Genomic DNA, 27,176 nt, shown 5'->3' on the forward strand with positions numbered 1-27,176 from the left:
CTCTCGAAATTCAGAGCTTTCTGGTTGTTCAGACTGGAAACTTTCAGCAGGAGCAGTGATTTTTGTCAAGTTTCTGTTACACCAAACATCTGTGGTGTGCCCCACCACCCTTTCCCCAAGGATGAAACATGCTGCAGGGAGGGTGTTGCAAGCATTCCTGAACTAGACAGCTAAGCTGGAGTCATAACTGTGCTGGCCAGGGCGCTAGTTTGAAGAAGGATCCCATTAGAATTAAAACATCCCACAACTCACATCACAGCAGCCCTATTCTTGAGTGTGGCTGAACATGGAAATTTAAGGATGTGGGTGAAGTGGGGGAGAAAGAAAAGATAGACAAGTAAACAGATAAAGAGGGAGCTCTTGCATGCAAGTGGAATTTCCTCTGAGCACAGGACATTCTTTATCATTAGCTGGTCTGTCACAGGAAGGAAAATGGGAAAACAGTGTTTCCTGTTAGGGGGGGAAGAAAAAATCAATAGGCCTTGGAAATACCTGCCTGGAAAGAACTTTTTTGTACTCCTACCAGCAAGCACAAATAAGATTTTAACTCCTTTGGAGCACGAGTTCTGTTTTAAAGTAGTCTGCTTCTTGAAGTGGGACTTCTGCTTCTTGAAGTGGGACTTCAGTGTAAACACGTAATTAGAAATGATCGGCCATTAAGGCTGCTTGGATCTTTCTTTTTTTTTGGTTTCAGAAAATACTCTAATTCCTGGAATTATCTTCTGAAAGACAAAGGCTGTTAAATTCTTCTGAGTTTGTGTCTATGAAGCTAATAATAATTAAAAGGGACATTTGTCATACAAACACAGTCACTCCTGTGGTATTTTGATTAAGATGCTCACAGGTGGACAGTGGGTCTGCTCTTGCTTCTGAAAAACCAAGGTTTTTTTCTGAAAGAACACCGTTACCAGGCCTTGGCCTTGAAGCCCCACGAAGACAATGAAATATCCTGTAGCTCCTGCATCATCTTTTTGGTTGCAATTTGCTCTGAATACAGCAAGTTGGTGTAAATGTGGTTCTTTCAGAAGGCTGAAAAAAGTCTGGTTCCCTGACAAAGACTGCAGGAACGGATGTAAATGCATAAGCAGACCCAATGTAACCTGGGTTCCCTAGGGTAATAGTTTTGGCCTTTGTTAGCGGCTTCTTTACCTCCAAAGGTGGGCCTGGGGATTTAAGTTCGTGCTTTGATTGCAGCCACATTCCCCATCAGTTTGAAGCTGTTCTGAGCCAGGGATCTGTCCTGGGCTCATGACAGAGTATACAGCAAAGCCAGTGGCATAACTGGATGAGCAGAAGCTATGTAATCCAGCAGTGTAAATGAAAGAGGACAAAATAAGGAGGGAGGGAAGATGACCTCTTAGACATGCATGGAAAAAGGGTTGGAAGTCACTTTTTTTTTTTTTAATGGAGAGGGAGAAGTGGGCTGAGCTTAATATGAGACCATCAGCAAGGCTGGAATTAAAAGAAAGCTTTAGGCATGATCTAACTTTTATTTTATTACATGACAGAAGACAAAAAATCAATAGCTGGTAATTCAGACATAAATGAGTTATACAGGCCATTGACACAATGGACCAAACTTTGTAACAACCACATCTGATGCTGTCAAGCCACAGGCTTCAGTGGCGCCAGTAATAATTATGGCTGATCACCTCTAATTCAGAGCTGCCTTGCTTGATAAAGGTGTCACTCTGAGTGGCTGCAGCATCAATATCAATTGAGGATGTCATCCAGCAGGTCAGTCTGCTGTGGAGAACTGTGTTGTTTAATTGAATAGGATAAACCCTTGGTTTTCCCCTCCTCTCATTCTGTCTTTAAAAGTCATATATACCTTAAAAATAATTTGAATTAATGACTGAAACTACTTGAATTTAAGTGTAAACCATGACTCTGGTTTACTCTTACATAAGTATGACTGAAGCTAATGGTGTTGATCCATAGAAATATACTCCAAAGGTAGTTTATAACCGTAAGAATATCCTCAGGAGGAGACTTTGGTACTTAGCAATAATCTCTGTTGCATCGCTGCTTTGATCAATTAATAAATCCACACCAAAAAACCCTGTTCGTTAAAATGCTGCTAGGCAATAGAAATTGCTTTTTCATAAACTCACATCATTATAAGGAGGCAAAGAAAACACATTTGCTTTGATGTTTTCCTATTGTTCTCTGAATTTTGGGGGATAGGTGTGTCCATAGACTGTTGGGAAACTGAATTTCACACCGAGCCAGAGGGTGAAGAGACCTTGTAAAATAGTTCTTGATCTATAAAGAAAGGACTCACTTTAAAATACCCCTCCAGAGTTTCAGGTGCCATCAATGATTACATCTCTGCAGTCTGGCGTTGAAGCTGCAAGTCTTCGTATTGCCGAGGGATTGTATGTCTGCTTAAACATTTTTGCGTATTATTATTGCTCAGGACTTGCATTTTTTTGTGGAGCAACTGTTTCGCACTGTATTGATTATAATTAATTGTGAGTGATGAACAGTGAAAAAACCCTCTGTGGGGAGGACACAGGAGGTATTTCAGCCGCTGTCACTGTAGCATTTAACATCAGGAGGAATTAGAAACTGCAATATGATGGAGCAGAGCGCTTTGCACCACAACAGCTTATGCTTGTGCACGTGGAAAATTATTGTAAGTTCCAACTAGAAACATTCTCTATCTTTAAAAAAATCATGACTATCAGACTTGGAAGATAAACACCAGAAGTGTATTGTTTTAAACACAGGGTAGGCAATAGCAGCAGCAGCGCAGTGAGTTAGTTTGTAAACTTGTAGTGCTTTATGGCTTGGGACTTTTCTTGTACATTTTAAGTAGCAGAGAAAGAAAGCGCCTTGCACCTGTGCTTTTGCAAGTGTATCAAGAAACAGCCCTGTAGTTATCCTTCAAAAACGCGGGGCTCAATTTCAGCCCCGCATGGCTAAGGCAGAGAAATCCCAGTCTAACATATAACCTGCAAAAGCAGCGCTATCGATTCTGCCCAGACCCACGCAAACACACTGCATCCGTTTCACAGTTTCTCAGCTGCCTTCCTTGTCTCCGGCTCCATGCCCTCCTTTTCCAATTGCCGGATCTTCCTAAAGCCGGGACCATGCTGGCGTTCCGGATCGAGCGCGTTTGTGTGCAGTATCTTCTGATCAGCCCCAGTCAATCATGTCAGCCGGGTCCCTGGGTTTTCCTGTGATCCGCAGGCAGCTGCGCAGGCCCTTCAGAGGCGGCACTGTTTCTTTCTCTGTTTACTCGTTTCCAATGGCAATTGCACCACCGAGTCTCAGTACGTCTGGAACTTGGCCTGGGGCTGTTTTGGTTACATTGAAGTTTTTGCTTCAGCTCTGCCAGATTTAAATGGTGACTTCACCAGCACTGAGCTAAAAAGGAGAAAAGGGGAGGAGGGAGGTAGTGTAGGGAGCGGGAGCGAGCGAGGGAGAGGGCCAGAGCATTACATCATCATTTGGACAGGAATCAAATGGGAAGGATATGACTCACTCGGGCTAGTTAAGCTTTGGCTCAAGTTCTACATACACTCATTCCAGGGCTCTCATGTTCTGCACCTCAGCAGGGAATTCAGGCTCAGTGATGTCCATGAGGTTTGTTTTTAATTTTCTTTTCCTTTTCTGATTTCTATATACTTCTCTCTGCCCCTCGCCTTCCTCCTCCTCCTCCCCTCCCTAGTCTCCCTTTCCCACTCTCTTTTCCACTTCGACAGAGTTTGTTTTCTGGTTCGTGTAACCTCGACTCTTAGCAGCAGAAGCTGTTTTCTCGACCAAACCAAACCCAGAAAGGGAGCACAGCAAACTTGAGAGAAGTTTGGTGGTTTGTTGTGTTTTGGTTTTTTAACCCGCCCCCCCATCATGGTGGTGCTCCTAATCGGAGGAGACAAGGAGAGAGTTAAAATGCAGGAACCAATCGCTTGGACGGTGATGTAATGCTGGAACTGCAGGGTTGTTAAGTAATGTGAGAGGAAGGGGGTCAGGGTTGCAAAGCATTTACCTGCTGTCAAGGGGCTTTAAGTTTATTATCAATTGCAGTGACTGTAACTGGCTTCAGACTGCACTCTCTAATTATTCACAGACTCCCCTTTTTTATCTTTTATTATTAAAAGTAAAACTATATTACGATATTTTAAAAAATGTGATATTATCACAGCTGCAAATTATTTTCCACCACGGTTTTTTGATATTTTTTAAATGGCTTGAAACTGGGTGTCTCTTTCACAAAAAGCCCGGTGAGAGCAAAAAGAAAAGAGAAAGGCAAAAAAGGGTGGTTCTTCGGCGAATTTGAAACGGTCCAAAGAGAGCAGTTCAGCCACTGCCTGGGAGAGTGTAAAAGCTCCTACTGTTGGAAATCCACTGTAGAAAATAAAGCATTTAAGGGAGGCAGTTCATAGAACTCATCCCAAGGATCATCAGCGTTTCATGCCTAACACTTGTCAGCAGCATTCTGATCCTCCGCTTGCCCTGGGCTCATTGCTTGTTCAATGGGCTGCCCTCTCGCTGTTGCTGGGACCGCTGAAGTCCTGACCCTGCATGGCAAATCCCCTCCTGTCATGGTTCTGCTCCTGAGATCTACCTGGGAATAGTCACATAATAGGAAAGTAGTTTCCTTTGCGGGACACAGCACTGTGATTTTCTTATGTCTGTTTGTCTTCTTACAGACCTTTTAGTCTTTTTTTCATGTAGCTAACAGCTTCTAGGTCTGGGAGGGAGGGAGAAAAGGTACCTCTTCCTCAAGTTCATCGTGAGTACATTACCCTTAGGGTGGGCCACGCAGAGTTTAACACTGCCTAAGCCCCTGCTTGGGCATTCCTTGTGTTTAGATGTGGGATGAATGTGAGATACCAGGTGTGTATTGGTGTCCTCAGGATACCCATTCTGCTTGGAGGAGCTCTGCATCAGGTTCTCTGTCAAGAGCTGGCTGTTCTTAAGATGCTGCTCTCAGAAGTGCCCCTGTCGGGGAATTTCTGTCTTGGAGGGAAACACTGTATTGGTGTCCACTGGATCAGCAGTGGATCACAGCTTTGCTTGGCTGAGTAAATATAGCTTTAAACACACTCTTAAGGGTTTGGTGATTTATTTTTTTTTTGTTTTTTACAACCTGTATTGGGGCCTGACTGAGCAAAATACCGAATGGTGTTATTCTGTTGTGATGGCAAAACCTTCCCATCTTCGTTCGAGCAAGACAAGAGCCCCTGACCAGCTCCTGCTTCCCTTCCCTGCACTAGCCCTCTGCTAAACCATCTTCTGTCTAGCTGTTATATCCCCACACTTTACTCACAGGTTTTTCCTAAATGCCCTGATTTCCAGGCTCCTCAGTCAACTGCTCAAGCACAAACAATTGCTCATGTGCCAAACTTTTATCATTTGAGAGGCTAACATAAGGCCGCACCCGACTCTGGCCCATGTTGCAGTGCAGATATACCATATGGATTAGATTGCGCAGTGCTCTTTTGAGGATGTGTGGGTTGTGGAGGGAGCTGTGCTGCTGCAGGAGTTCCCGTAGGATTTCTGACTCATGTTTTCTCCTAGAAATGTTGGGAAGTGCAGTCCCACGGACCATTAGAGTAAAGCAGAGTAGATTCTTCCCTTTGCCTGCCTGCTTCAGATGCTGGAGTGGACTTGTCTTCACTCTTTCCCTTCCTGCCTTTTCTGGCTGGAGACTTTCTGCAGGAAAAGTCCATCAGTGTTGTCCTAGGATAGTGTCTAGCCATATTGGCAAGATACTGTGCAGAGAATGACAGACTGTCACGCTCCATCTTTGCCTGTGCAGAAATGCATCGTTGCTATTTCTCTTACAAAAACGTGTATCAAATAAGTTGTGCAGCATGGTCTGGAGGTCTTTGGGCATTGTGCTGCATTCTATGAGGGATCAGAGTCTTACTTGTCTAGTACTAGCTATTAACATTTCACCTGGATGCAAGGACAGCAAAAACATCTTGGTGCTGTAGTCAATGTGAACAGACCGATGACCCTGCGTTGTGCTTACAGCTTTCAAAGAGGAAGTTCATCTCTCCACCCTGGTGGTTCATACCTGTTAAAATTAGGTAGAAAGTACAAAAATGGAGATCCTTTTTCCCTTCCAGAAGTGCATTGCAACTCTTAAGTTAACTTACTTCTGCTTCTTAAGTGATTTCAACACAGCATTGCAGAAAAGACAATTTCAAAAGCTTCTCTCAAAACTTGCAATTGTAAGTTCCATACGCATACACACGTGTGTGCGTGCGTGTATATTTGTATAGACATTTCCTATTGAAGCAACAAAGCGTAGAAATAAGGAGGTATAACTATCCTGAGGAGAGCCAGGCGGCTTTGGTTGTGCTTGACAGGTGCTTTTGCAATGTGCATTCATCTTGGACAACAAAAAAAGGGAAGTAGCTGCCCATTTTGGATTCCTTCAGTGCTAGCTGCCCATCTTGCACTACTCTGGGGCCAGTGTACAGGTATGCCGGTGGCCCTGCAGCTCCATGGTCGGTGGCCAACCACTCTGACAACAGGTCTCAATGCATTTGAAAGTGGGCCTTCTGGCAAGAGGATTTTCTCATTGAAGTATGATATCTTTAGGCCTAATTTTTAAACGGCAGCTGAAAGAAATGCTAACAGCACTCTGAAAATGAGCATCAGCAGATATATTCAGAAGCACATGTAACCTGTCAAACAAACCAGAGGCCAAACACTCCCAAGCTGGGAAGTGATGTTTGCACTGGAGAGCTGACTGCTCACAGTCTGCTTGTGAAGAAAGGCAATCTGCTCTCAAAGCCTGGCTGGAAGAGTACCAGTAAATTTTCCCCACCAAGATCCCAAGTAACATTTCCGCCTGCATTGTTGAATGTGTGCATTGGCAGGATATCTGCTCTTTAAGCTGTGTGATTTTGAGCCATAATTTGGTGCTCCTTAGCTGGTCTCTGCATGCACCAAAGAACTGGCTCTGCAGTTGCAAAGCAAGAGGTAAAAATCAGACAGTCTAGTTTTATTTCAGTGAATGTGATCCGCTACCCCTAGCTCTACAATGAGATTATTTCCCTTAAACATTCATTTTGGAAGGGTTGTCTAATATTTGTGAAGCCAAATGAAGTTTTTGGAGTCGGTGTGGTGAGTGCTGGGGTCAGGGTAGGCCATGTGTTAGGCAGAGGTGGTGGCAGGGCAGCCTTCACGTCACATTTTGGACATGGAGAGGCACAAAAACCGGGTTGTGTCCTGTGCTTGGGTGAGGGTGCTGGGGCAGGAGCGGGCCTCCTCTGCTCTTCCCCATCTCTCTCTGCTCGCCTTCCCACCCTTCTTTTGTTCGTCCTGCACATGCCTGGGCCGCGTTCAGCCCAAACTGTTGAGATCAGCTTTGCCGAAAATTACACTTCAGATCAAAATGTGAGTTAGGTTCCTCCAGTGTGAAGTGACTGCTGGGTCTTTCTCTGCAGCTATAGATAAACCAGATATGAAGGTAATTACATCTCATTCCTATCTGACTCTCTTATTTGCCATAATCTCTTTTAATCCCTTTGATACTCATCATAATAATGTTAATCTTAATGAACTCATTTGGTATTAATGCGGATGTGATTTGTAAGTTCAGAGCAGGCTTGCCATCCTTGTTTAGCGTTCATTAATATCCACTTAACTGTGTTTATGCTCTCTTTCTCCTGCACATGGACTTGCGTATCTCTATCTTCCACCTAGCTGATGTGGCAATTCCCATGGTGGAACTCTCTTTCCACACTCAGGTTTGTATTTTCTTTCTATTCCTCTTTCTACTTATATGATCACAGAGAAGAGATCTGATTGGAAACACTGCATCCGCCTGCTAGTAGCTTTCCGTACCCCGTCACTTACTCATTTCTTCCACTTTGAACATCAAAATTGAAGGAACCCTTGTTCTCTTGGTTTTAATTCATGTGGCATTCCTTGCTAGATTGCTTCAGAGATACTACCTTACTATAGCCCTTGTTGTATTGTCTCAGAGGGTGAACGAGTAGGAGACACAACTCCTAATCTTGGCAAAGAGACAAATGAGTTGTTGCTTGCTCCTGTACCCTCCCTGAGTGCTCTGTTTATGGGTGGGGTACCTTGCCCAAACAGTTTCTGACGTGACCAGCCAGTTCTAGTGAGGGAGGACTACGTCTGGATGTTGAACCTGATCCAAAGCTTATTGCAGTGAATAGGAGTGCTGCCTTGATGGATTCTGGATAAAATACATAAAACTTTTCATTCCTTTGAGGACCCACGTATTTTTCAACATCTCTAGCTTTGGGATGTGCCCTCCTGGGAAACTACTTGTTCAGCCACAGTGATCCCAGAGACTGATGAACCTTGGATCCCTATTAATGGATGATTTCCTCTCTACGTGGGTGCCTGTGTTTGTTTTTGAATGTGGCATGGAATTTCTGTGTTATGGTGCTTGCCACCTTCCCTCTCCGCTTCCTCCAAACACATTTTTAAGGCCTTGATTGTCAAATAGCATGAGATATTTTTCACCCCAGTGACACACATTTTGCTTTTTAGGGCTTTTGGATCCTGACAGAGCCAGGAAAGTTCATTTACTTAACAGAACTCTATATTTATTCCATCCCCACTTCCATTCTTGATTTTATGTCCTGATGTGTCCTTGTAGCATCAGCATCCCATGTTAAAATGAATAACTGTACTGAAAAAATCTCACTTCTAATTTACTGAAAGATTTCTTCATCGTCTAATAAAACTAGACACTATCTGGTAAAAACTGCTAGTCAAGAGTGAGAATTGTAGTCTCTCAGATCAGCGCAGACCGTATACATGTTGTGGTCTTTATTTCAACATACCTTTCATTCAGGAACATCATACGATGTTTTCCAAATTGTAGCCATTAGTCAAACGTATTAAAGCTCTGTATTAGTATGAATACAGGAGGTAGTCATATAAATATCAAGATGGAGGGGTTTACTGCAGGTATCTACAGCTCTTGTGCTCCTCTATGACTGTAAAGAATATGGGCAGTGTGGTTCAGATGAGTGCTATTTTCTGGAGATCAATAAATCTATGCCCATTAGCAGCAGAAAAATAATAGTAATAAAAGTTCATTACATTTTCTCTAAATACCAACTAGTTATCACAAGCCCTGTCAAAAATAATACCAGTAGAATGTTTTAGAACACTGGAAAAGCCCATCCACACCAGTAACTTCATATGTCAGTTTTAACATTAGCTATTTTTTTCTAAACTGACTCTTAAGAACCAGAACAGAAAAATCTTATGAGACCAGATCCTCCCTTGACCTCAGTTCAAGGGCACCCAGTATCACATAAAAAGAAGTTCCAGTTCTGTGTTTTTTGTTGTCATTTGGTTTCCAGATCAAAGTAAACTTTTATTTCACTGCAGCGAACGATACGAGCCGTATTTCTCGTGTGCTGTCCCTCGCAGTATTGCAGGAATTCTTATTGCTCTGAACAGTTTCTAGTTTTCTGACATACTTTGAATAAGTGAGTTTCTTTTGTAAATTCATGTAGAAATAGGATTGGCTGAAAAATCAAAATAAAGTCTAAATTAAGGTTCAGGTTACAGGTTGTCTGAATGCACAGATTCCTTGACATTGGAATCCAGTGTTGACAAATATCTCCTGTGGCCATTCAAATGAAACAGAGAGGTGTTGCACCAAGTGCAGATTAGTACAGAAATCTCTGTATGCATAGGTCTGTATGTGTGTATAGGGTGTCCTGTGCACCAATATATTTAAGACTGCAAGACAAAATTAATTTCTGTTATTCCTAAGCAATCCTATCAGAAAGAATTTATTACATGAATAACATTCCAAGTTGCATGACTTAAGGCGGTGATGTGGGTATATACATTTGAATGACAGTTTCTTTCTTTTCAAACTGAAACTGTATTAGCACCCCTTATCTCTCCTTTGCATTTCAAGGTTTTTCATATGGAGAAATAAAATCTAGGGCAAAAATCTGAACAACAGTTATAGGGTGACATTGCTCTGTATCAGTGTTTGGCTTTTCACCAGCTGCTCTTTAACAGTACAGAACTTTTTCCATTCAGAGCAAAACCCGATGCAGCTACTTCAGTTCAGTAGCTATTGTAATATATTGAGTGAAAAAACAGTATGTAGCAAATTCCCTTTCAGTAATGAATTTAGCCTTTTTTTTTTTTCTGTTTAAACTGTTTTGACAAGACTTTGTAGTGCCCTAGGAAAGAGCTGTAGCATATACTAAACCTTACCAGCAACATTTATAAAAATATAATGCAAAAATAGATGAATATTACAGAAAAAAGGTAGATAGTTGGAAAAATCATGGATTTATACAGATTTATTTAGAAAAGTGAAATGTGCCTGATTGAAGTTTCCAGCAAGGCTCAATAACTGTTAAAATCTGAGCTTTTGACAAAAAACAATGGTTTCAAGGGAAATTGGTAATTGTTTCAAGAGAAAATACTTTCCTTTCCAAATTGCTAGCTGGTTTTGCTGAGAAATATTTTTTTTTTTTGTTATTTAAAAAAGTTCTCGGGAAAGAAAAACAGTTTCTCACTTGCCGTGCACTGAAAGGTCATTAAGCTTTATCTATTTCATTTTCTGTTTGATGGCTAGTGTCTCTTCTAAATAAATGGTTCTGTTACTTCCAATTTGTTTCTGTGGGAAAATGCCCAGAAAGTGTGAAGAGTAGCAAATGATAAACCAGCCAGTAATACTCTGCAATCACACATATTACTCTTCAGAGTTTTAAATGCAGGTCTCACCTGGTACCCAAGACAAGTTCTTGGCTGATAGCACAGCCAGCAGAAACTTTATCTAATATCTCCTTTTTCTTATTCCTTAAAAGGTAGGTTTTTATCTTAGGGAGGTATTGGAGCAATGCTCCAGTAAGAACACTTTTTGGAACGTAAATTGGATTGAGCTGGATGTAGGAGGGGTATGACTCTGTTGTTTCCCCATGTAGCATTGAGAGCAGGAGTACTGGATTCCGGCAGTACCTCTGCACTGGCATGTGTCTCTTGCAGACAGTAATTATCAAATAGGACAAACATTAGATATAATAACTAACTGATTGGCCCAGGGTCAGATATTTGGGGTTGCCCAAGCAATCCCCAGAGGACTTACTTAGAAAGATCTTCTCTATTGTGGGGAGAATAAAAAAATCTCTGCACCCAGCCCAAGTCTTGGTCAATTTAGGGTGAAGTCTGTTTGGACTTCAGAATAACTCCAAGCAAGTGATTACCTCAAATCTGCACCTATGTTCCTGGGTGAGCCTGCAAAGACTTTAGATACTGTAGCAGAGGAAGGTGGGTGAGTTGGACAGAGGACAGATGACATCACAGACATCTTCACTAGGTTGAAGAAAGACAGCAGAGAGCAGCTGAACTCTGTTTATTTAGCTTAAGAAAAGACAGCTTACAGAGGATCTAATTGTAACCTTAAGGTACTTAAAGGGTAGTTAGAGAGGAGACAGTGTTTGCCCCACTTTGCAGCCTGAAGACAAAAGACAACAGCACAAGTTTCAGTGAAAGAAATTCCTATGGGACCTGAAGAAAGAAAGGCTCCTGCAGGAGGAATGTGGTAAGGCACAGCAACAGGCTGCAGAGGTGGTTGATAGAGACTCACACTTTGTCTAGAAAAGGCCCCCAGCAGCCTGCTCTAATACTGCAGTTAGCCTTTCTTGGAGTAAGAGGTTGGAGAAGGGTGACCTTCAGAGAGGTGCCTTCTAACTGAAAGGGATCTCTGGTTCTGCACTGGGCAATGATGGCAGTCCTGGCTATCTGTACAGAGGGGGAAGCAGGAAGAATTTTGATGGGGGAAAAAGCAATGAGAAAAGCAAATGGCAAGATAAGAACATAATGTCATCTAAAGCATATCCTGTGCCGGCTTGTGTCAACCTTGTTTTGAGAAGAATGTATGCACCTCAGGTATGAGGTGTAACTGTGGGCTCTGAATTGTTGCTACTGGGGAGAAAATTAATTACGCTTCAAGGTGCTCTGTTTCCTTGCTTTCCCACTGCACTGAAGGTCGTGGTCACCTAAGTTTTAGGAGATGCCAGATAAAAATGCAAAGATAAAACAGGAATCCTGACAACCAGCCATTTTTGGCTGAAATGTGAGCCAAAATGAAGCCAAATATCTTTTCAGTTTATAAACTGCTGAATGAAGCCTTGTTTCCTGCTGAACTAAGCATCTGTGTTTTATGCTTATAGTCAAAAATTACAAGAGGATTCTGAAATGCTGAGAAAATCCATCACTGAGGTATTTCCAAACCAGTCAGCTGTTTAAAATACACCCCCCCCCTTTTTTTTTTTTTTTTTTTTTTTTACAAAAATAGGGGAATTAAACCATAATAAACAAAACTTTTGGGCCTTTGTGGTAATTTTCAGCATACTTTGCAAAACCAGGAGACAATCTTTGTCCATCACCATGTGAGGGATCCATTTGCTAACATCCCTGTAAGCTCAAAGTTATGTTTTACAGGAACTTAGCTAGCAAAAGCTGTTCTCACTATAAAAGTAATGGCACATTAATGCGTTTTTGCAATGAACTCCCTGTGTACCTTATCCTGCGTTTGTGTTTGTCCATTAACTAATGACTATCCAATATGCTGTCACTAATATCACATGTAAACTCATGCTTTGCCCTTCTGCATGCTCAGTTACTTTATTACTGCAAAATTAATAATTTATCATGGAATATAACGTAAAGACTGAGAAACAGTCACTGGACATCAGTTTTCACTGGCAAAAGCCTGTGTGGTGACGCTGACTCACTATTATATTCATCTTGAGCTAAAAGGCTTAGAGAAGGATATTGTTCATATTCATGACCTTTCCAAAAGTGCAGTCCTAGAGCACACAGCCTGACTCTCAGTAGTCCACTGGCATGTGCTTTATTGCCATGCATTCACCTTACTTGCGTCCTCTTTTCTTGTAATCAAAACAAGCTTTGTCCTTTTAAAATGCTGTTCCTGACGCTTTGGTAAATGTCAAAGATGATTTTGCAGTACTGTCAGACAGAGAGCAAATCACTGAATTGGAACGTGTGGTAAAAACTTCCTGGCTGGAAGAGTTAATCGCCTTGGAAAACAAAACAAAAAGTCCCATACTTTCCTGTAGAAAGTACTATTTTCTCTTTGCCTCGAAAACAGCATTCCTACCTGGTTAACTTATTAATGAACCTAATCAGTCTATAAGTAAGATAGTTTTGAAAGTACCAGTGCTCTGTTTTTCATTAATACATAGATATTGATGTTCAGGTTTCTAATTAGCTGTTAAAATCATTTAGGAAAAATCTAGGAGAGAAGACATAAGAGAGAGGAATGAGTTGGAATATTAGGTTGTTTTTAATAGAACAGGAAGTGAAGGAAAAACTGACAGATTTAAGGTTTCTTTTGTGTCACTGGTGTGCTTGTGGCAGGTGAGCTGTAACAGTAACTAGTTCTATGTGAATAACAAACTTGTTGACTTAGTGACTGAAATTAAATATAGTAATTTAGGTTAATTTGATATGATAAAATCCTGAATTGTGCAAATAAATTAAAAAAAGGAAAGACATTTTCAGGTTTACAAGAAAATTAACTCTTTAAAATGAGATGGATAAATTTTCATATTAACATGGCATTTCAAGCTGGAACATTTAGAAATGTTAAAGCCCTCTGCTTTTCCAAATGTATAGTCTTTTCCACTTACAAGATTTATTAAATATTATTTATTAGTGAATTTAATAATTTTTCTCAACCTGGAAGTGCTGCTTTTGGTAAATATTCTGTTTGACTGGGGGGAAAAAATGTTCAGCTCTAGCTTTTGAGCTTGGCTGCAATTTTCTGCATAAATCACGTCAGTTACAATGTAAGTGAACTCGCTGTGATAGAGTATATTTAATCTGCACACACTCTGTAGATGTTTGAAGTCTCTAACCTTATATAACTTCAGAGTTTGAGCTGATATCAGGACAGTCTAGAAAAAGGTTTTGGGCATTTCTAACATGAGCTCAGCACCATTCATGCTATAAAAACTAAGGGGGTTGGTGCAGGGAAGGCTTCTGCAACTTCATTTTTTCCGATGTATCTTTGTCCTCACCCAGTGTGGGTTGCAGGACCAGCAGTGCACTGTGCTATACTTTCATCATCCTTGCCATCGGTAGTACTAGCTATGAGTTACAGTGGCTGAAGAAATCTTGCAAGCTTTGTAAAACTCAAATGTATTAAAGGAGGGCATGTAAATTCATGCAGCTAGATGCTCGCAGGATTGGAGACCAGATGTCCATAGAAGATGATTGAGAAAACTTGTTTTCATGCCAGTGACAGGTTAAAAATAACTCTCCACTTCTAAGCTGCCTGTAACACCTTTTCCAGTCTTGCAAGACCTCTGGGAAAGAGCTTTTTGCTTCAGCGGGAGCATTGTGCACAGTGACCTAGAGAGTTAAATCTGTTTGGTGCCTGTATTCCCTGGAGTTTCAGTGACTTATCATTTAGTCTGTCTGGGGTTTTGACGATTTGAAATACTAAAGGAACCTGGAAGGATTTTTGTTGTCACATAGTCCAGAGGACTGGTGGTCAGTAAGGCAGGTGTGACTGAATGCCCAAAATGATCATTGCGTTTGAAAATTATGTTTCTGTTATGATGGGAAATTCCTCAATTATTTTTTTCTTCTATTTTGTTCAGGGAAGAGTCGGAAATTAATGAGGAAGCTGATAAAACTCCATTTTAAGGTTGCATTCTTTAAGTCATAAAATGAAGGTACTTTGGGTGAGACAAAATTCATTAAATACTAAACACAGCATTCAGGATGGCTTCTTTTAAATGGGCATTTTCCTCAAAAAAGGACACAAATGAAAAATATGTATTCCTAAAACAGAGAGTAAGTCTGTCAAAACCTGCCAGATTTGCAGGCGTTTTTGTGTTTGGTGAGTAGCAAGGTTCTGACTGTGATACCCTTTCGGTTGGTATCAATTTTATTCAGTAATGTGGATTTCTCATTTGGTTATTTCTCTTTGCGTTGATCCTTGATGTGTTGCTCAAAAAAAAAAGAAGTCAGAGCAGTTGAACCATATGTTTATATCATAGCTCCTAATGTCAAGATTTTAATTGATTTTCCCATATTGGAGGTTAGGAGGGGGCTGTATCGTGTTCCATGACATCATAAAAACAAAAATATTTAAAATATGTTTCAAATAAAATGAGGGGGGAGAAGAAAAAATGCTTAACTTAGAAAAGATGTGGGATTCATTAACAAAGGAAAATACTGGACACGGACCAACGGCAAGCCAAATGTTTTGCCAGCAGTTTGCAGTTCACAGTCATCATTGCATGTCACTCTGCCTCCTGCACCAGCCCCTCCAACCGTATATGCCTTCCTTTAAAAGAGAAACCTGTCTGGTTTGAGTTGAATAAATTAATTTGGGTTTACTTAGTTTAAAAACAAGAATATAGAGGGCCCAATTTTATTTCATTATGCCCGTGGGTAAAGCAGTCCAAGGTAATTACAACCGCAGTGCTGGTTGTTCTATCTTAATTAAAGAGGGTTTTTTTGCACATAGGTTTTTGCACAACATAATAAAATAGTTTGTGGTCTGGCTAGCCTCAGCGTCACAAGAGTGTACTCACTTAAGAAATTGTCCAGCTTTTCCAAAGGCTGAGGCCCTTCCATGTGAAGAGGAAGCGTGTAGCTGCTCAGCAGAGCGCAGGTAGTTTACAGCCCTTCCTATTTAGTGTAAGGGCACCATCGTAAGTCATGCAGCAAACAACCTTTCATACAATCTCATACACTAAGTGGCACAATTGTCAGCAGCAATGAATGTGGGCTTCAGTAAATCTTTAAGCAATAATGTGCTCTAGAAATGTGCAACACCAGTTACATACCTGTGACCCAACCTCTTATTTTTCCAAAGTTTCCTAATAAAGTTTTAGGTTGTTTGGGAAATTATTTTTTTTTGTCTCCTTTGCATATAAATATGATTTATTGCTTCACAAATCCTTTTAAAGAAAAAGCATCAAAGACATTTAAATAATGTACTTGAGATGCTGATTGAAAAAAACCCCAAACTCAAATCCCAACAAGCATGGCTAAGATAGCCTGTTATTAGAAAAGTCAAAGGAGGCATGTTTGCTAGCTGAATAAATCACAAAGCGTTGTAAAAACACTGTCTCAGGGATGATTAAGGGTAAGTGATTTTCATTACTACATTAAGTTCTCCTTTCTGTTGTGGTGCTTTTTATATCACATCAAGCTTAGCTATTTACTTACACTGCTTTAAAAAGCTCCAATACCTCAGTTACTTAAATCATGACCCCGTGCATTGATTCAGAAAGACAGCAACACAAGCTAGCTTTTACTTAATGCTCAGGAACCTGACATAGCTCCTTTCTTTGGGTGCTCTGTCTCAGGCAGGTGGTAAAACTGATTGAATTCAGATTTGCAAGTACCGGTGGACCAGATCCGTGGGTGACTCAAGTCTGTAAAATTTCACAAGTTTCCCTCCCCACCTGGTGCTAGTGTTTTCCTTCAAGCTGCACAATTTTCCCTTTTAAAAGATTTGGATTCTTAGGTATTTAGGGCCGCCAACTGTCCTTGAGCCAGATCATGGTGGTTCTACCTTGCTCATTTGCAAGGGCAAGGTTCTAAACCTTGCAAGTAGGGTCCCAAGGAGCATTCAAAGGGATCTAGATGCTTTGCTCGGTGACCAGCAGTGGGTTTTGTTTCTTTCTGTCAGGGACATGGATTCTCCTGTGGAGGGCAAACAAGTTCAGCTTCACCTGCTTGAGCTGACAGTTTCACCTGAGCTTGCATTTACAGAGGAGAAAGTGCCAACGGGCTGTGCGTTGTACCCCAAGCCAGGACTTCAGCCAAGGGGAGGGCAGCCCTCAGCTGCACTGCTAGCAGTGGCTGCCTGCAGGATGAGGGGAGTTGGAACCTGTGGTGCTTGACAAAGCTGAAGTCTCTTCCAGCCTCCCAAGGCATGGCCCAAGTCCTTGGCAATGCCGGCTTCATAGGGCTGGGAGTGTGATTATAGACATCTGGGCTTCCTAGAGGTCCTCATGCCTAGAATTAGGCGTGTGTAAATGGAGAGAATTAGCCTTGAGGTGTACCAAAGAGACTTCCACCCCCACCACGTGAGCTGAGAGCATGAAAATACTGATTTACTTACCAGTCTGTGGCGATACTGAAGCAACAACATCTAAATATGCTTCTAGGATGCAGCTGCCAAAGAAACGTTTCACAATGAGCACAGAGGGGCATCCCTGTGGCAGCCTCAGCTGAGGTGCTAATGATTTCATAACCTGTTCTTTTCTTATGCAAGCTATAAAACCTGCTGAGACTGTTTGGCATACGGGTGCCTGCTACCAGGGCAAGAACCAGGGTGCAGCGCTGGGTTGATAATGGCTTTGCACGTGGAGCAGATCTGTACTGTGTGTTTTATACATGGCTTTGAAACGACAAGAAAACAGCCACTTTCTATTTCCACTTGCATTAGGGATTTCTCATGAATATCTGAAATAGACATTTATTGTGACCATAACACTACCGCAAATTAAAATCAGATCCCAAGTCCCCTGTGAAAAAGGGGCTCATTATAATGTATGGAGATGTCAGAAATGATACTAAATGACACTTAACTTTAAACCCCAAACACTATGCTTGTCCATGGCTTTAGGGATAAATCTGCAGTGGAAATAAGACCAGGAGCTAAGCAAGGTTTAGATGGGAGGGGGTGTCCCAGTAGATGTATAGCCCACAAGCTAAAGAACAAACAGCTGGTTGCATGTGTCTGCCAAATACAAAGTGTCTTGCATATATACTGCTGCATCTTTTCCTCTTAAGCCAGATATTACCTTTGTTGCATATACCACATAGACTGGGCCAGGTCTATATGAGGTGTGATGTTGATTCAGATGGTTTGTTGCTATAGAGAAAGAGATAAAGGCAGATTTCCATGTTGGTCTAAAAGGTATACATCTGAATCATTACTCCTAAACACTCGGTTTCTCATCAAATTTTATGTATGAGCCATTTTAAGAACTTGTTATCTGGTAGGCTGATACGAGGGCTAAATCTGTGCTCCATGCAATAGAGAGACCAGGGGGAGAAATACAAACCATGCTGACCTGCAATCTGATTTTGCCTCTATTCTTAATGTTCATCACGTTTGCCTTTCCTATTAAAAAAAAAAAAAGAAACAGAACAACAACACAAAACACAGAGTGGAGTGAGTAAGCCATGGCTTCCGACCCCTGGAAATCGGCCATACTCACTGCTGTGCAAATTCCTGCTGCTCTCTGAGCTGAGATCATACTGTTGGAGATGGCAAGTGTGTAGAACACAGATCTGTATCTTTCTTCCATTGCTAAATATTAACAGTAAAAAATAAATGCAGGTGATGCAACAGGCTTTGACCAGGCCCATTTATGTGATTGTTGAGATATTTTAACCAGACCAGTTAAATGTCTGGTTCCCTGTAGAGCAAATCAAACAGATCTGATGTTTGAGTGGAGCTCAGTTTGAAACAGAGTGGAGCTGCCACTTCATTGTTTAGGTAAAGTTAACATGTTTTTCGCATATTCACCTGCACTGTGCCAGTGTGTCTCAGTAAAGTGAGTGACAAACACTTTATCTTATAGGAGACATCGAGAAGAGGGCATGTCTTCATTCTCCCTCTTCAGCCTCTTCCCCTTCCTAAGCTGACAGTCCTTTCCTCTGCCCTCCCAATAGCTCCAAGAAAACAGTTGAAGAAAAAGAAAAAAAGAAAGAAAAACAAAACAAAACTAACTAATGTTTCTTGAACGTCAGCATGCTCTGGCTTTGTCAGGCCAGCAGGAGAAACAAATTACACTGTCAGAGGCCTTCCACTGACAACTCCAGGGTACCCGTTCCCACAGTTTAAATCTGGAAACTCTTAATACAAATGCTGCAGTTGATTCCAATGGCTGTAGTGGCACATCACTGAAAAGTGGTACTTTGCAGGTTGGTATTCGCATCATTGGGCAGTCAGTGCATGTTGAAATGACTTTCGTGTTCCTGGAAGGGCTGTTTTCAGACCTGTGTGTCTACAGGAGACTTGGGCCGTCTCTAGATGAGTGGCATTACTTCGACGATGCAAATGCAGCTAGAAAGACCTTTGTAGCCTGGTTGGCCTGGGTTTTTTTAAGCTGCTCTTTGCAAAAATGACTCCTCCTTGCTGAATTCTAATGCTGAAAACTGTGAGGTGCAAAATCTTTAAGCTATCCAATACTCTCAGAGTTCCAAAATTCACCTAATTCAGTTTTTGACTCCATTGATCAAAATGCTGCTATATTTCTTCCCCTGGCATGACAGCTTTCTTGCTAAGCCACTGTTTCAGTGGTGGTTCTCAAGAGGAAAGTGGAGGAAAAAAGAAACAATGCAAACCAAAACTATTCATGGGGTATGCATGAACACTTACAGTTCATGCTGAAGACATGAAATAAATAATTAAAAAGAAATAAATTAACAATGTGTTAGTTCATACTGCAGACTCTTGGAAGCTGACAGGGTGACCTGAGTTTTTATATGACTGCCTACTGACTAATAAGCCCTTTACTTTAAACTGGTACAGTGGATGTCTTAATCTTCAACACAAAGTTCTGGTTTGGGGGAATGTTTCCTCTTTAAGGAAACATGTCTCTCAAGACAAGAAAAAAAAAAAACCAACCCAAAACCAAAAAACCCCAAACAGCTGAGAAACACTAAACTAGAAACATCAGTACAAATTGGAAGGTAAAGATGTACAAGTTTTTCCTTTTTTTTTTCCTTACTGCAATGTAGTGAATCAGTAACATGCATCAGTAAGCATTTCAGGATAAAATTTAGGAAAATATCTTCATAGGTGTCACACATTTTTATGGGTCTGATTCTGTGATTCTGTTCTAAGTGACTGCATTAACAGAACTCGTGTGAACTTCAATGGCAAGGACATCATGACCAGTAGGATCAACCTCTTGTGTTTCTCAACCGCACTGTACATGCTGCACAAGGCAAATATGATGAATGCAAAGAATAGTGGAAAGCTGGGTTGCAGATCAGCATACAAGCTTCAGTGATAGTATCAAGGGCAACAAGGGTAGAATCTAGCCAGTGCCTTCAGAAGAAATGCTGTAATATTATGGTGACCCTTCTGCTTCCTTCATAAGCTAATCACCACCAGGGGTCAGGAGAAAATCCTCAGTAGTAGTTCACAGATGGCAAGGTGTAAGGTGGCCTTTTTGTTTTCTTTTGAAGCATAAGACATAGATCACTGTCAAAGCTTATATTACAGCTAGATGTAATGCATGTTATATACTGTGTGTTTATGGAGTGTGCGTGCATGTGTGCGTATGAGTGAGATTCCCAGTTGGTTTAAATCCATTGTCTTTGGCAAAGCTGTGTGCTCTATACCATTGAGAATTGGCCCTATTGCTGTTGATGTGTTCATGCTTTTTTTATTGTTTTCTCAAATTATTGTGTTAACTGAGTTACAGCTCGTGAGCTCTCTTGATTTTTCAGTTTTATATTTCCTTAGTGATATTTTGCTCATAAACAAGCACAGTTTGAAGGTCACCAGGTAGCCTAATGTGCAAGCTCTCTAGGAGAGAAGTTTTGAATATGCTTCTGATCCTCTCATTTGAAATAATGATTCAAAAGAAAACAGCAAGTTCCCAGTAAAATCCCATTTCCACTTGTTTCTATATAAAACATTTTATAATAGTAAGTATCCTTTCTGCTTTAAGCTGTAGAGTCTAACAAAATGTGCTTGGTATCTGACATTACTGGCCACATAGGCTTCCTGCTTTTTGTTATTAGTATTGGATGCATATTTTTAAAACTAAGATTTAAGATTTACATGTTATCTGGGAATTTGATCTATGACTTGAAAGGCTACTGTAGCCACAATAGGAATGAAAATAACCCTGAACTGTTGAAAATTCAACTTGGAGCACCAAAGTGGTAATGACTGCAATAGTAGTTTTCCCGATATTTATAAATCAATGCAAACCAGAAACTGGATGTTTTAATTTACTACAGTTTCAATGTAACTGATACCCTCAAGTTTAGAGCTTTAAGCTTTGTGAAGTGCAATGTTATTGCAGGGCATGCATCCAATTTTTAAAACATTATATAGATTGGAGACAGATGAGCTTTTCAGAATTATTTTAGGCCTATTTTGACTGAATGCCTGAGATGCATTTTCCAGTGGAAATTAATTGCATTGATGTGAAAACAAATGAAGTCCAACCTCAAAATTAGCTGCAGGTTCATGCTCAAACCAGTACTTAAAAGGGAAGGAGTGGGCATGGATAGTGACTGGAAATTGCGACGACAATGTACACTTTGTTGGAAGAATAAAATAACCTTTTTTCAATGCCTGCTCTTTTTTGCTGTCTCTCTTAGTGGGCATGCCTGCATGGGGAAAGAAATTTTCCCATGTATCTGTGGCTGCACATGAGCGGTCAGTGGCTTTTTACTAGCTATCACTTCCCTTTGCAGACTGCTGGAAACCTTTGCTGGCCTGTGTTGGCATCAATGAAATCTCCAGCAGCTGCTACCTGTAGTACTTCTGTCATTGTTGTGGGGCATTTCTGGTGCACGCTGTTCGGGGGGACTGTTCTGGGGGACTTTATTAGCAAATAGCAGCTAACATGATTTCCACGCTTCAGTGAAATTTCCCTTAGTTATGTAAAAAATGCGATAGATGAGTTTGGGATTACCGTTTGTTCGACTGATGCTCTCAGTCAGTGGTGAATCCCATTGAGATGCAGGCAGAGAAGGCAACATGAGCTCTTTAAATAATGAGAGCGGACAACGCTGGCTTGGAGCTAATTTCTGTTGAAGTACAGCTGCAGCAGTTCTCCGTTACTTTGTTCTTTCTGCCTTGAGATTCACCCCTTCCCTGTGCTTCTCATCATTTGTACTAATACAGCTGTCAGTTGGGATTTTTAGCATGTTTAAGAGATGAAGTGCGTACAAAGGTTCCTCCCAGGAAATGGCAAATATTCATTTTGATCTTTATGAAAATTTGACAGGAATCAGTGAAGTGAGTTGGGGGTGGGAAGAGGTCACTGAAGATATATAGCTATTTGGCAGCTCTAAGATATTTTTATACCTGGAGGTGACTTGCTAAACAGATAATTGAGAGTATACCTTCGTGTATGTACTCTTCTCCCTCCTCCCCATTGCCACCCACTAAAAAAACCACAAGCTTTGAGACACTGAGCACGTTTGGGGCTGTGACTGTGGTGGGCCATGCTCTAGTGCTAACTTTTCTCCGGGCTGTAGAGAGAGCTTGGCAATGCAGAACCATGTGCTGATGGCACAAGTGCTAGGGAAACAATGAGCGTTAAAAAGTAGAGTATCTTTTGTGGTAGTTTTGTTAAAGGATTTTGTTAAAGGGCTGGATTTTGGTCTGCCGCTGATACTTTTCGTAATACTCTGTCATCTGATACGCTTCCAAGCTTCTAATTTTCTATTTTACTCATTTGCTATTTTGTTTAAGAAATCATGTATGTGTTTTCTTATATAATTTATTTCTTAAAGGTTTTTACGTTATGTGTTACTTTTACTGTATTTTTGGTGTTGAGGGTAGAATTGAAATCTCAGTAACTGAATCATGTCACATGTATATACCTATTAGTTTTCCTCACAAGTGACTGTGGGCAGACTCTGCTTTACATAGTGTATAGAGCACGGTTGTGTTGTCAGCATCAAAGAGATAGAATTTGCCAATGGCAGATGCTGGAGTGTTTTTCTCTCACTGAGCCTGTTTTCACTAGTCAGTCTTTTTTGTAGTAAAATTGTGACCAAATTGATGCTCTAGGACCAACCATAGTATTATGGCTATGTGTGCTATGTGTTGTATTGACACATGGTCTGGAGACCCAGCAACCATTGAAGGCACTGTCTTTGGCTTTGTACAAGTTGTAGACTGATGAAAATTTATTACAAGCCTATTAATTTTCATGGAGCTGAAGAAATATAAAGATTCAGATTAATCCCTTAAAAAAAGAATAAAAATGCTGGAAGCACCTTTTGGGGTGCACTATGTCTTTCTGTTGCCACTACGTTTCTGTGGGGACCGAAGTTAGGTGCCTGAAATGAATTGGCCATGAACAAAAACCAGCCTGGCCTGTCACTTAAGCAATAAGCCAGTGTTTTAATTCAGGACCCATTTCCCAACCCCTTTGGGCACAACAACCTTCCCGCTTTAACTTTTACAGCATCGGATGTGGGGGCACACGGGGAGACGTTGAAGAAGAAAAAGTCGAGAGATATTAAGCTACCCAAAGCATAAAGTCTCCATAGCAGCCCTGTCCGCCTGCAGGCACAGGAGATCAGCAAGCACATCTTTCTTAGACACCCAGGCAGGCAAACTTCCCTGAAACACAGGGGCATGAAACTGCTGCTGCGGCATCCATCATCCTGTGGAGGACAGTGAAAACATGTGCTGTCATCTTTGACATTTTAATTGAAAAGAAAGCTTACACAGATTTCGACCTTAAGCAGTGTGTTTATACAAGTGTATACAGAGAAATAATCTGTCAGTTCAGAGCAGGCTCATTGCTATAGGAGTTGGTTTAGTAACTGAACAATCCAACATTAGCTCACACACCTTGCCTTGTTCCATGCCTCAATAATTTTTAGTAGAAATACTTTGCCTAGAGGCATGCAGTTATTAAAAAAGAGGCTCAGCTTGCTTAAAGTCTGGAATTATTAGCTCATGGTAACAAGCCTGCACTGGAGAAACTGTTGGTTCTTTGTTTTCATGACTTTGCTGTAATTCACCGTCTTATTTTCAGAGACAAACTTCTGCTTTGTTTGGGAAGTTTAAAAAAAAAAAAAAAGAACAAAAAAAAAAAAAAGGAAAAATAAATCACTTCAAAAAGATTTTTTTTTTTTCATTTTTACTATAAAGCCAGGTTTACAAAGCTCTTTTATCTTATTATTTCTACTAAATTGCACTGGCACAAATATAAGGGTAAATAGAGAGTTTTGAGATATTTGCTTTACCATGTTTCCAGTACAGGGGTCTGTTGGTCATGAGTGCTCACAGAGATCTCTCCAAATATGCTCATAGCCCTTTAAGAGTAAAAAGGGATTTTTCTCCATTTTTTTTGCAACCTGCCATTCTCTTCAGATGCAAAGTTATGAAGGTCAAATAAAAGCCATTTGTGATGCAGTAGTGTTTGCTTGTCAATGGAGTCACTTGAGCCAATGAGTACCTTTAGATAGCACAAACCTTGCAGAAGTTACTTGGTGTTCAGTTGTCACTTTTATCTGAATGCTGGGGTTAGGTTTCTTTCCAGCTGTTTAATCTGTTGACGTTTTTCTTCAGTGAGCCTTAAATTTTCAGGTTTTTTTGAATTTGCTTGCTAGGCTGGAGTCTTAAGCCTGAGCCTTAAAAAGAATGAACATGTCAGAAAGCATTTGTGTAAACTTTATTGCTGTTATTATTCCTGGTTTTAAGTCAGCTGCCATTGGTATGTTGTGTATTATTGGTAGCTTTTTTCTTCAATGAAAACTGATACACCTTCATTTGCAGTGACGAAAAATCATTTATTTTCCTGAAGAATTAAGATTAGTCCTGTCTGAGCTGAGAGACCATGTTGACAGTGGAATCAGCTTGACATCGTTGCTTGCTTTTATGATCAAATCATGTTTATCCTGCATTTTTTTTTTGTTTTATCCCACTTTTTAGATTTCATTACAAGAATGTGTTTTTAAATGAGCTAGTTCTTTATATTCCCTTGAACCTGCTTTTCGCAGTGTTTCCTTGTTTTGCTTTAACTACACCATTATCCTCCACGTATCATTTGTGGGTTCCAGCTGTGTGCATAACACTGTGCTGAATGTAAACTTCTCTGAGGAGGTTATAGTCTAAGAAACCATTCTAGCATTTCTTATTTTTCTTGTAATGGGTCATGCAATAAGACCCAGTGAAATATTTAGAGGGAGGGGAAGATTGAAACCAGCAGTTTTTAAGACCTGTAAGAGCCAAAAGGCAAATGTTAATGGGTTCTGTGAGGCTTCCAAGGACCTGCTGGTCCTGGTACTTATGCTGAATTTGCAGAGGTTCCTTAAACATGTGTTCAGGAAATATAGGTGGCATTAGCACAATCGGAGTTTCTAAAGGAAAGATTTATCATTGACTAAAATAGAGTTTGTTCCACTAAATATATTACTGCACTGGGGCTGATGATTTGCAGGGTTTTTCTCCTACAAGCTTGGGTGAAAATTACAAAATTCCGTACAAAATTTGTGGCCATTTTTCCACAGGTTTGTAGTGTTTTACTGTACATGCAACAATCCCCTGTCCTTTTTTTTCTTTTCTCCTTACTCTTTTTCTTCAGTTACATGTTCTGTCCCTGTGACTTTATGCAAGTGAACAAGAATGCATCTCTGTGGAGTTGCTTTTTTTTCCCAGTGAACAGCTTCTCACTTGACATCAAGGGTATGTGAATTGAGAAGTAACATCTCTTTGCATGCTTTTGACTTCGTCTGTATCATTTCATATCTGTATGCTGCATCTTGCTCCTTTTGTGATGCTTGTTGCTGAATTCTACCTCTGTGCCAGTGAATAGCTTGTTATCTTAATTGTGCCAGCTCTCCGCAAACACTTACATGAGCTTTCCCTTCACTTCTGAATCAAGCTTCTTGTCTTTAAGACTTTTCGCAGTTTAGCCTTATCTTATCTCAGTCCTTCAGTTGCTCATTACAATGTCAAGCATCACTTTCACTTTGCCAGTGTCTTTACCATCCGCTAGTTTCTCTTTCCCAGGCTGAAATCTCTTCTTGTCCGACACTGGGAAAATACCTTAAGGAAACACATATGTGAAAATACATGTACACTCTGTTTAAAAACCTCTACAGAAACCATAGCTTTGTCTGGATGCTCACCAAATCCTCTGAGTTATGAGCCACAATTTTCCCTCTCTGGAGTATTGCCCTTCCTGCGTCTCAATCTTAGTTACTCCCTTCCTCTTGCAAACTTCCTCAATCCTGTCATTCTGAGCATACAAGTTAAATAGAAAACATAAGAAGAAACAAAAAAGCAACCAGAGGAGCACCACTGAATTGTCTCCAATTCCTTAGCGTGTTTATTTGCTTGTATGTTCTATCTCTGTCTTCTACTTTTCATCTGTTTTGTGTCTCTACATTGTAAACACACTGTGTAAGAATTGTCTCTTATCTGTGTTTGTACAGTGCCAGGCTCAATGGGGTCCCAGTCCTGACTGGGACCTTTGGGCACCACCACAGTATAAATGTCTGCTACTGATAATAATAATCTACCCATATCATGCAGATGTCTGAATTGTCTGAGAAATACAAACAAGGATCTTTACTGGGTTGGCAGAGAGCCATTAATTTTAGGTGCCAGTTTTCTTTTCCCCTGAATATGGTTTGGCTCCCTGAAAAACCTGGCGACACAAACCTCCCACTTCTTGGAAAGCTTGGCTCTTTGGTGATGCGGTGATTAAAACGTTGTTAAACATGGGATACGCAGGTCAGGTGAGGTCCCTGCAACTATGTGAGGTATTCGGAGTACTTGCCCAGTGCTTTGTTGTTACTTTCCTTTGTGTTTGTTTTTCTCTTTCCTCCTCTGAATGACAAATGAGTGAATTGAAACTAGACAGAACTGCCCTACTTTTGTGGGGTGGAGGGAACAGCTCAAATAATGGGCCACAAATGAAGAAAGCTATAGTTGGATTGATAGGCTTAAATAATGGCACTGTGGGTTAAACAACAGCAGGTCAGCAGTAAGTGAGGCAACCCCTGCAGTCAGTGCACTTTCCTCAGGTTAAAACATCCCCTCCACATCTTTGCCCTCTGAATTTTTCAAATCATGAAGGCCAAGGACAGCACTTGGGTCAGGTGCTCTGCCCTCAGCAGCTGCTATGGAAGAGATTTGCAGCTGGCATGTAGCACCATGTGCTCCTGTGAACTTACTTTTTAGCGGTTAAAAGTTTAATTGCAAAAATACCTGGCTGTCCATGAGACATTCAGAGGCTCATTTTCAGCAGGGTAGGCTCCTTGGTTGCTTCAGCCTGTCAGTCACCCAAACCACATGCACATGCTGACATATCTTGAAAAGATCCATGCTGCTGGTACGCAGTGATTGCTCCTCACTACATTGATCATAATGGTATCATTGCTGCCTTACTCACCCGTGTCTCCCTGTTGCTTTCACTCGCTCTTCCTCGTTTTGTCCTTGGTCTATAAGCTTTTTGGGGCAGGACCTC

General features: G+C 40.9%; 1 protein-coding gene across 3 annotated transcripts in view; it reads left to right on the forward strand.

The window, feature by feature from the left end:
- Positions 1–27,176, forward strand: part of CREB5 (cAMP responsive element binding protein 5) — a 254,107-nt gene that overhangs the window by 152,859 nt on the left and 74,072 nt on the right. The window contains exon 1 of one of the 3 annotated variants that reach the window (XM_065665958.1): positions 3,522–3,591. The exons of the other annotated variants lie outside the window; for them this stretch is intronic. Coding sequence (XP_065522030.1) covers positions 3,545–3,591 — 47 coding nt within the window. The 5' untranslated portion in view covers positions 3,522–3,544. Of the gene's footprint in view, positions 1–3,521; positions 3,592–27,176 lie in introns of those variants that run through there. 3 annotated transcript variants of the gene reach the window in all.

Source organism: Lathamus discolor, chromosome 2 (genome assembly GCF_037157495.1).
Source record: "Lathamus discolor isolate bLatDis1 chromosome 2, bLatDis1.hap1, whole genome shotgun sequence".
Classification (NCBI taxonomy): Eukaryota; Metazoa; Chordata; class Aves; order Psittaciformes; family Psittacidae; genus Lathamus; species Lathamus discolor.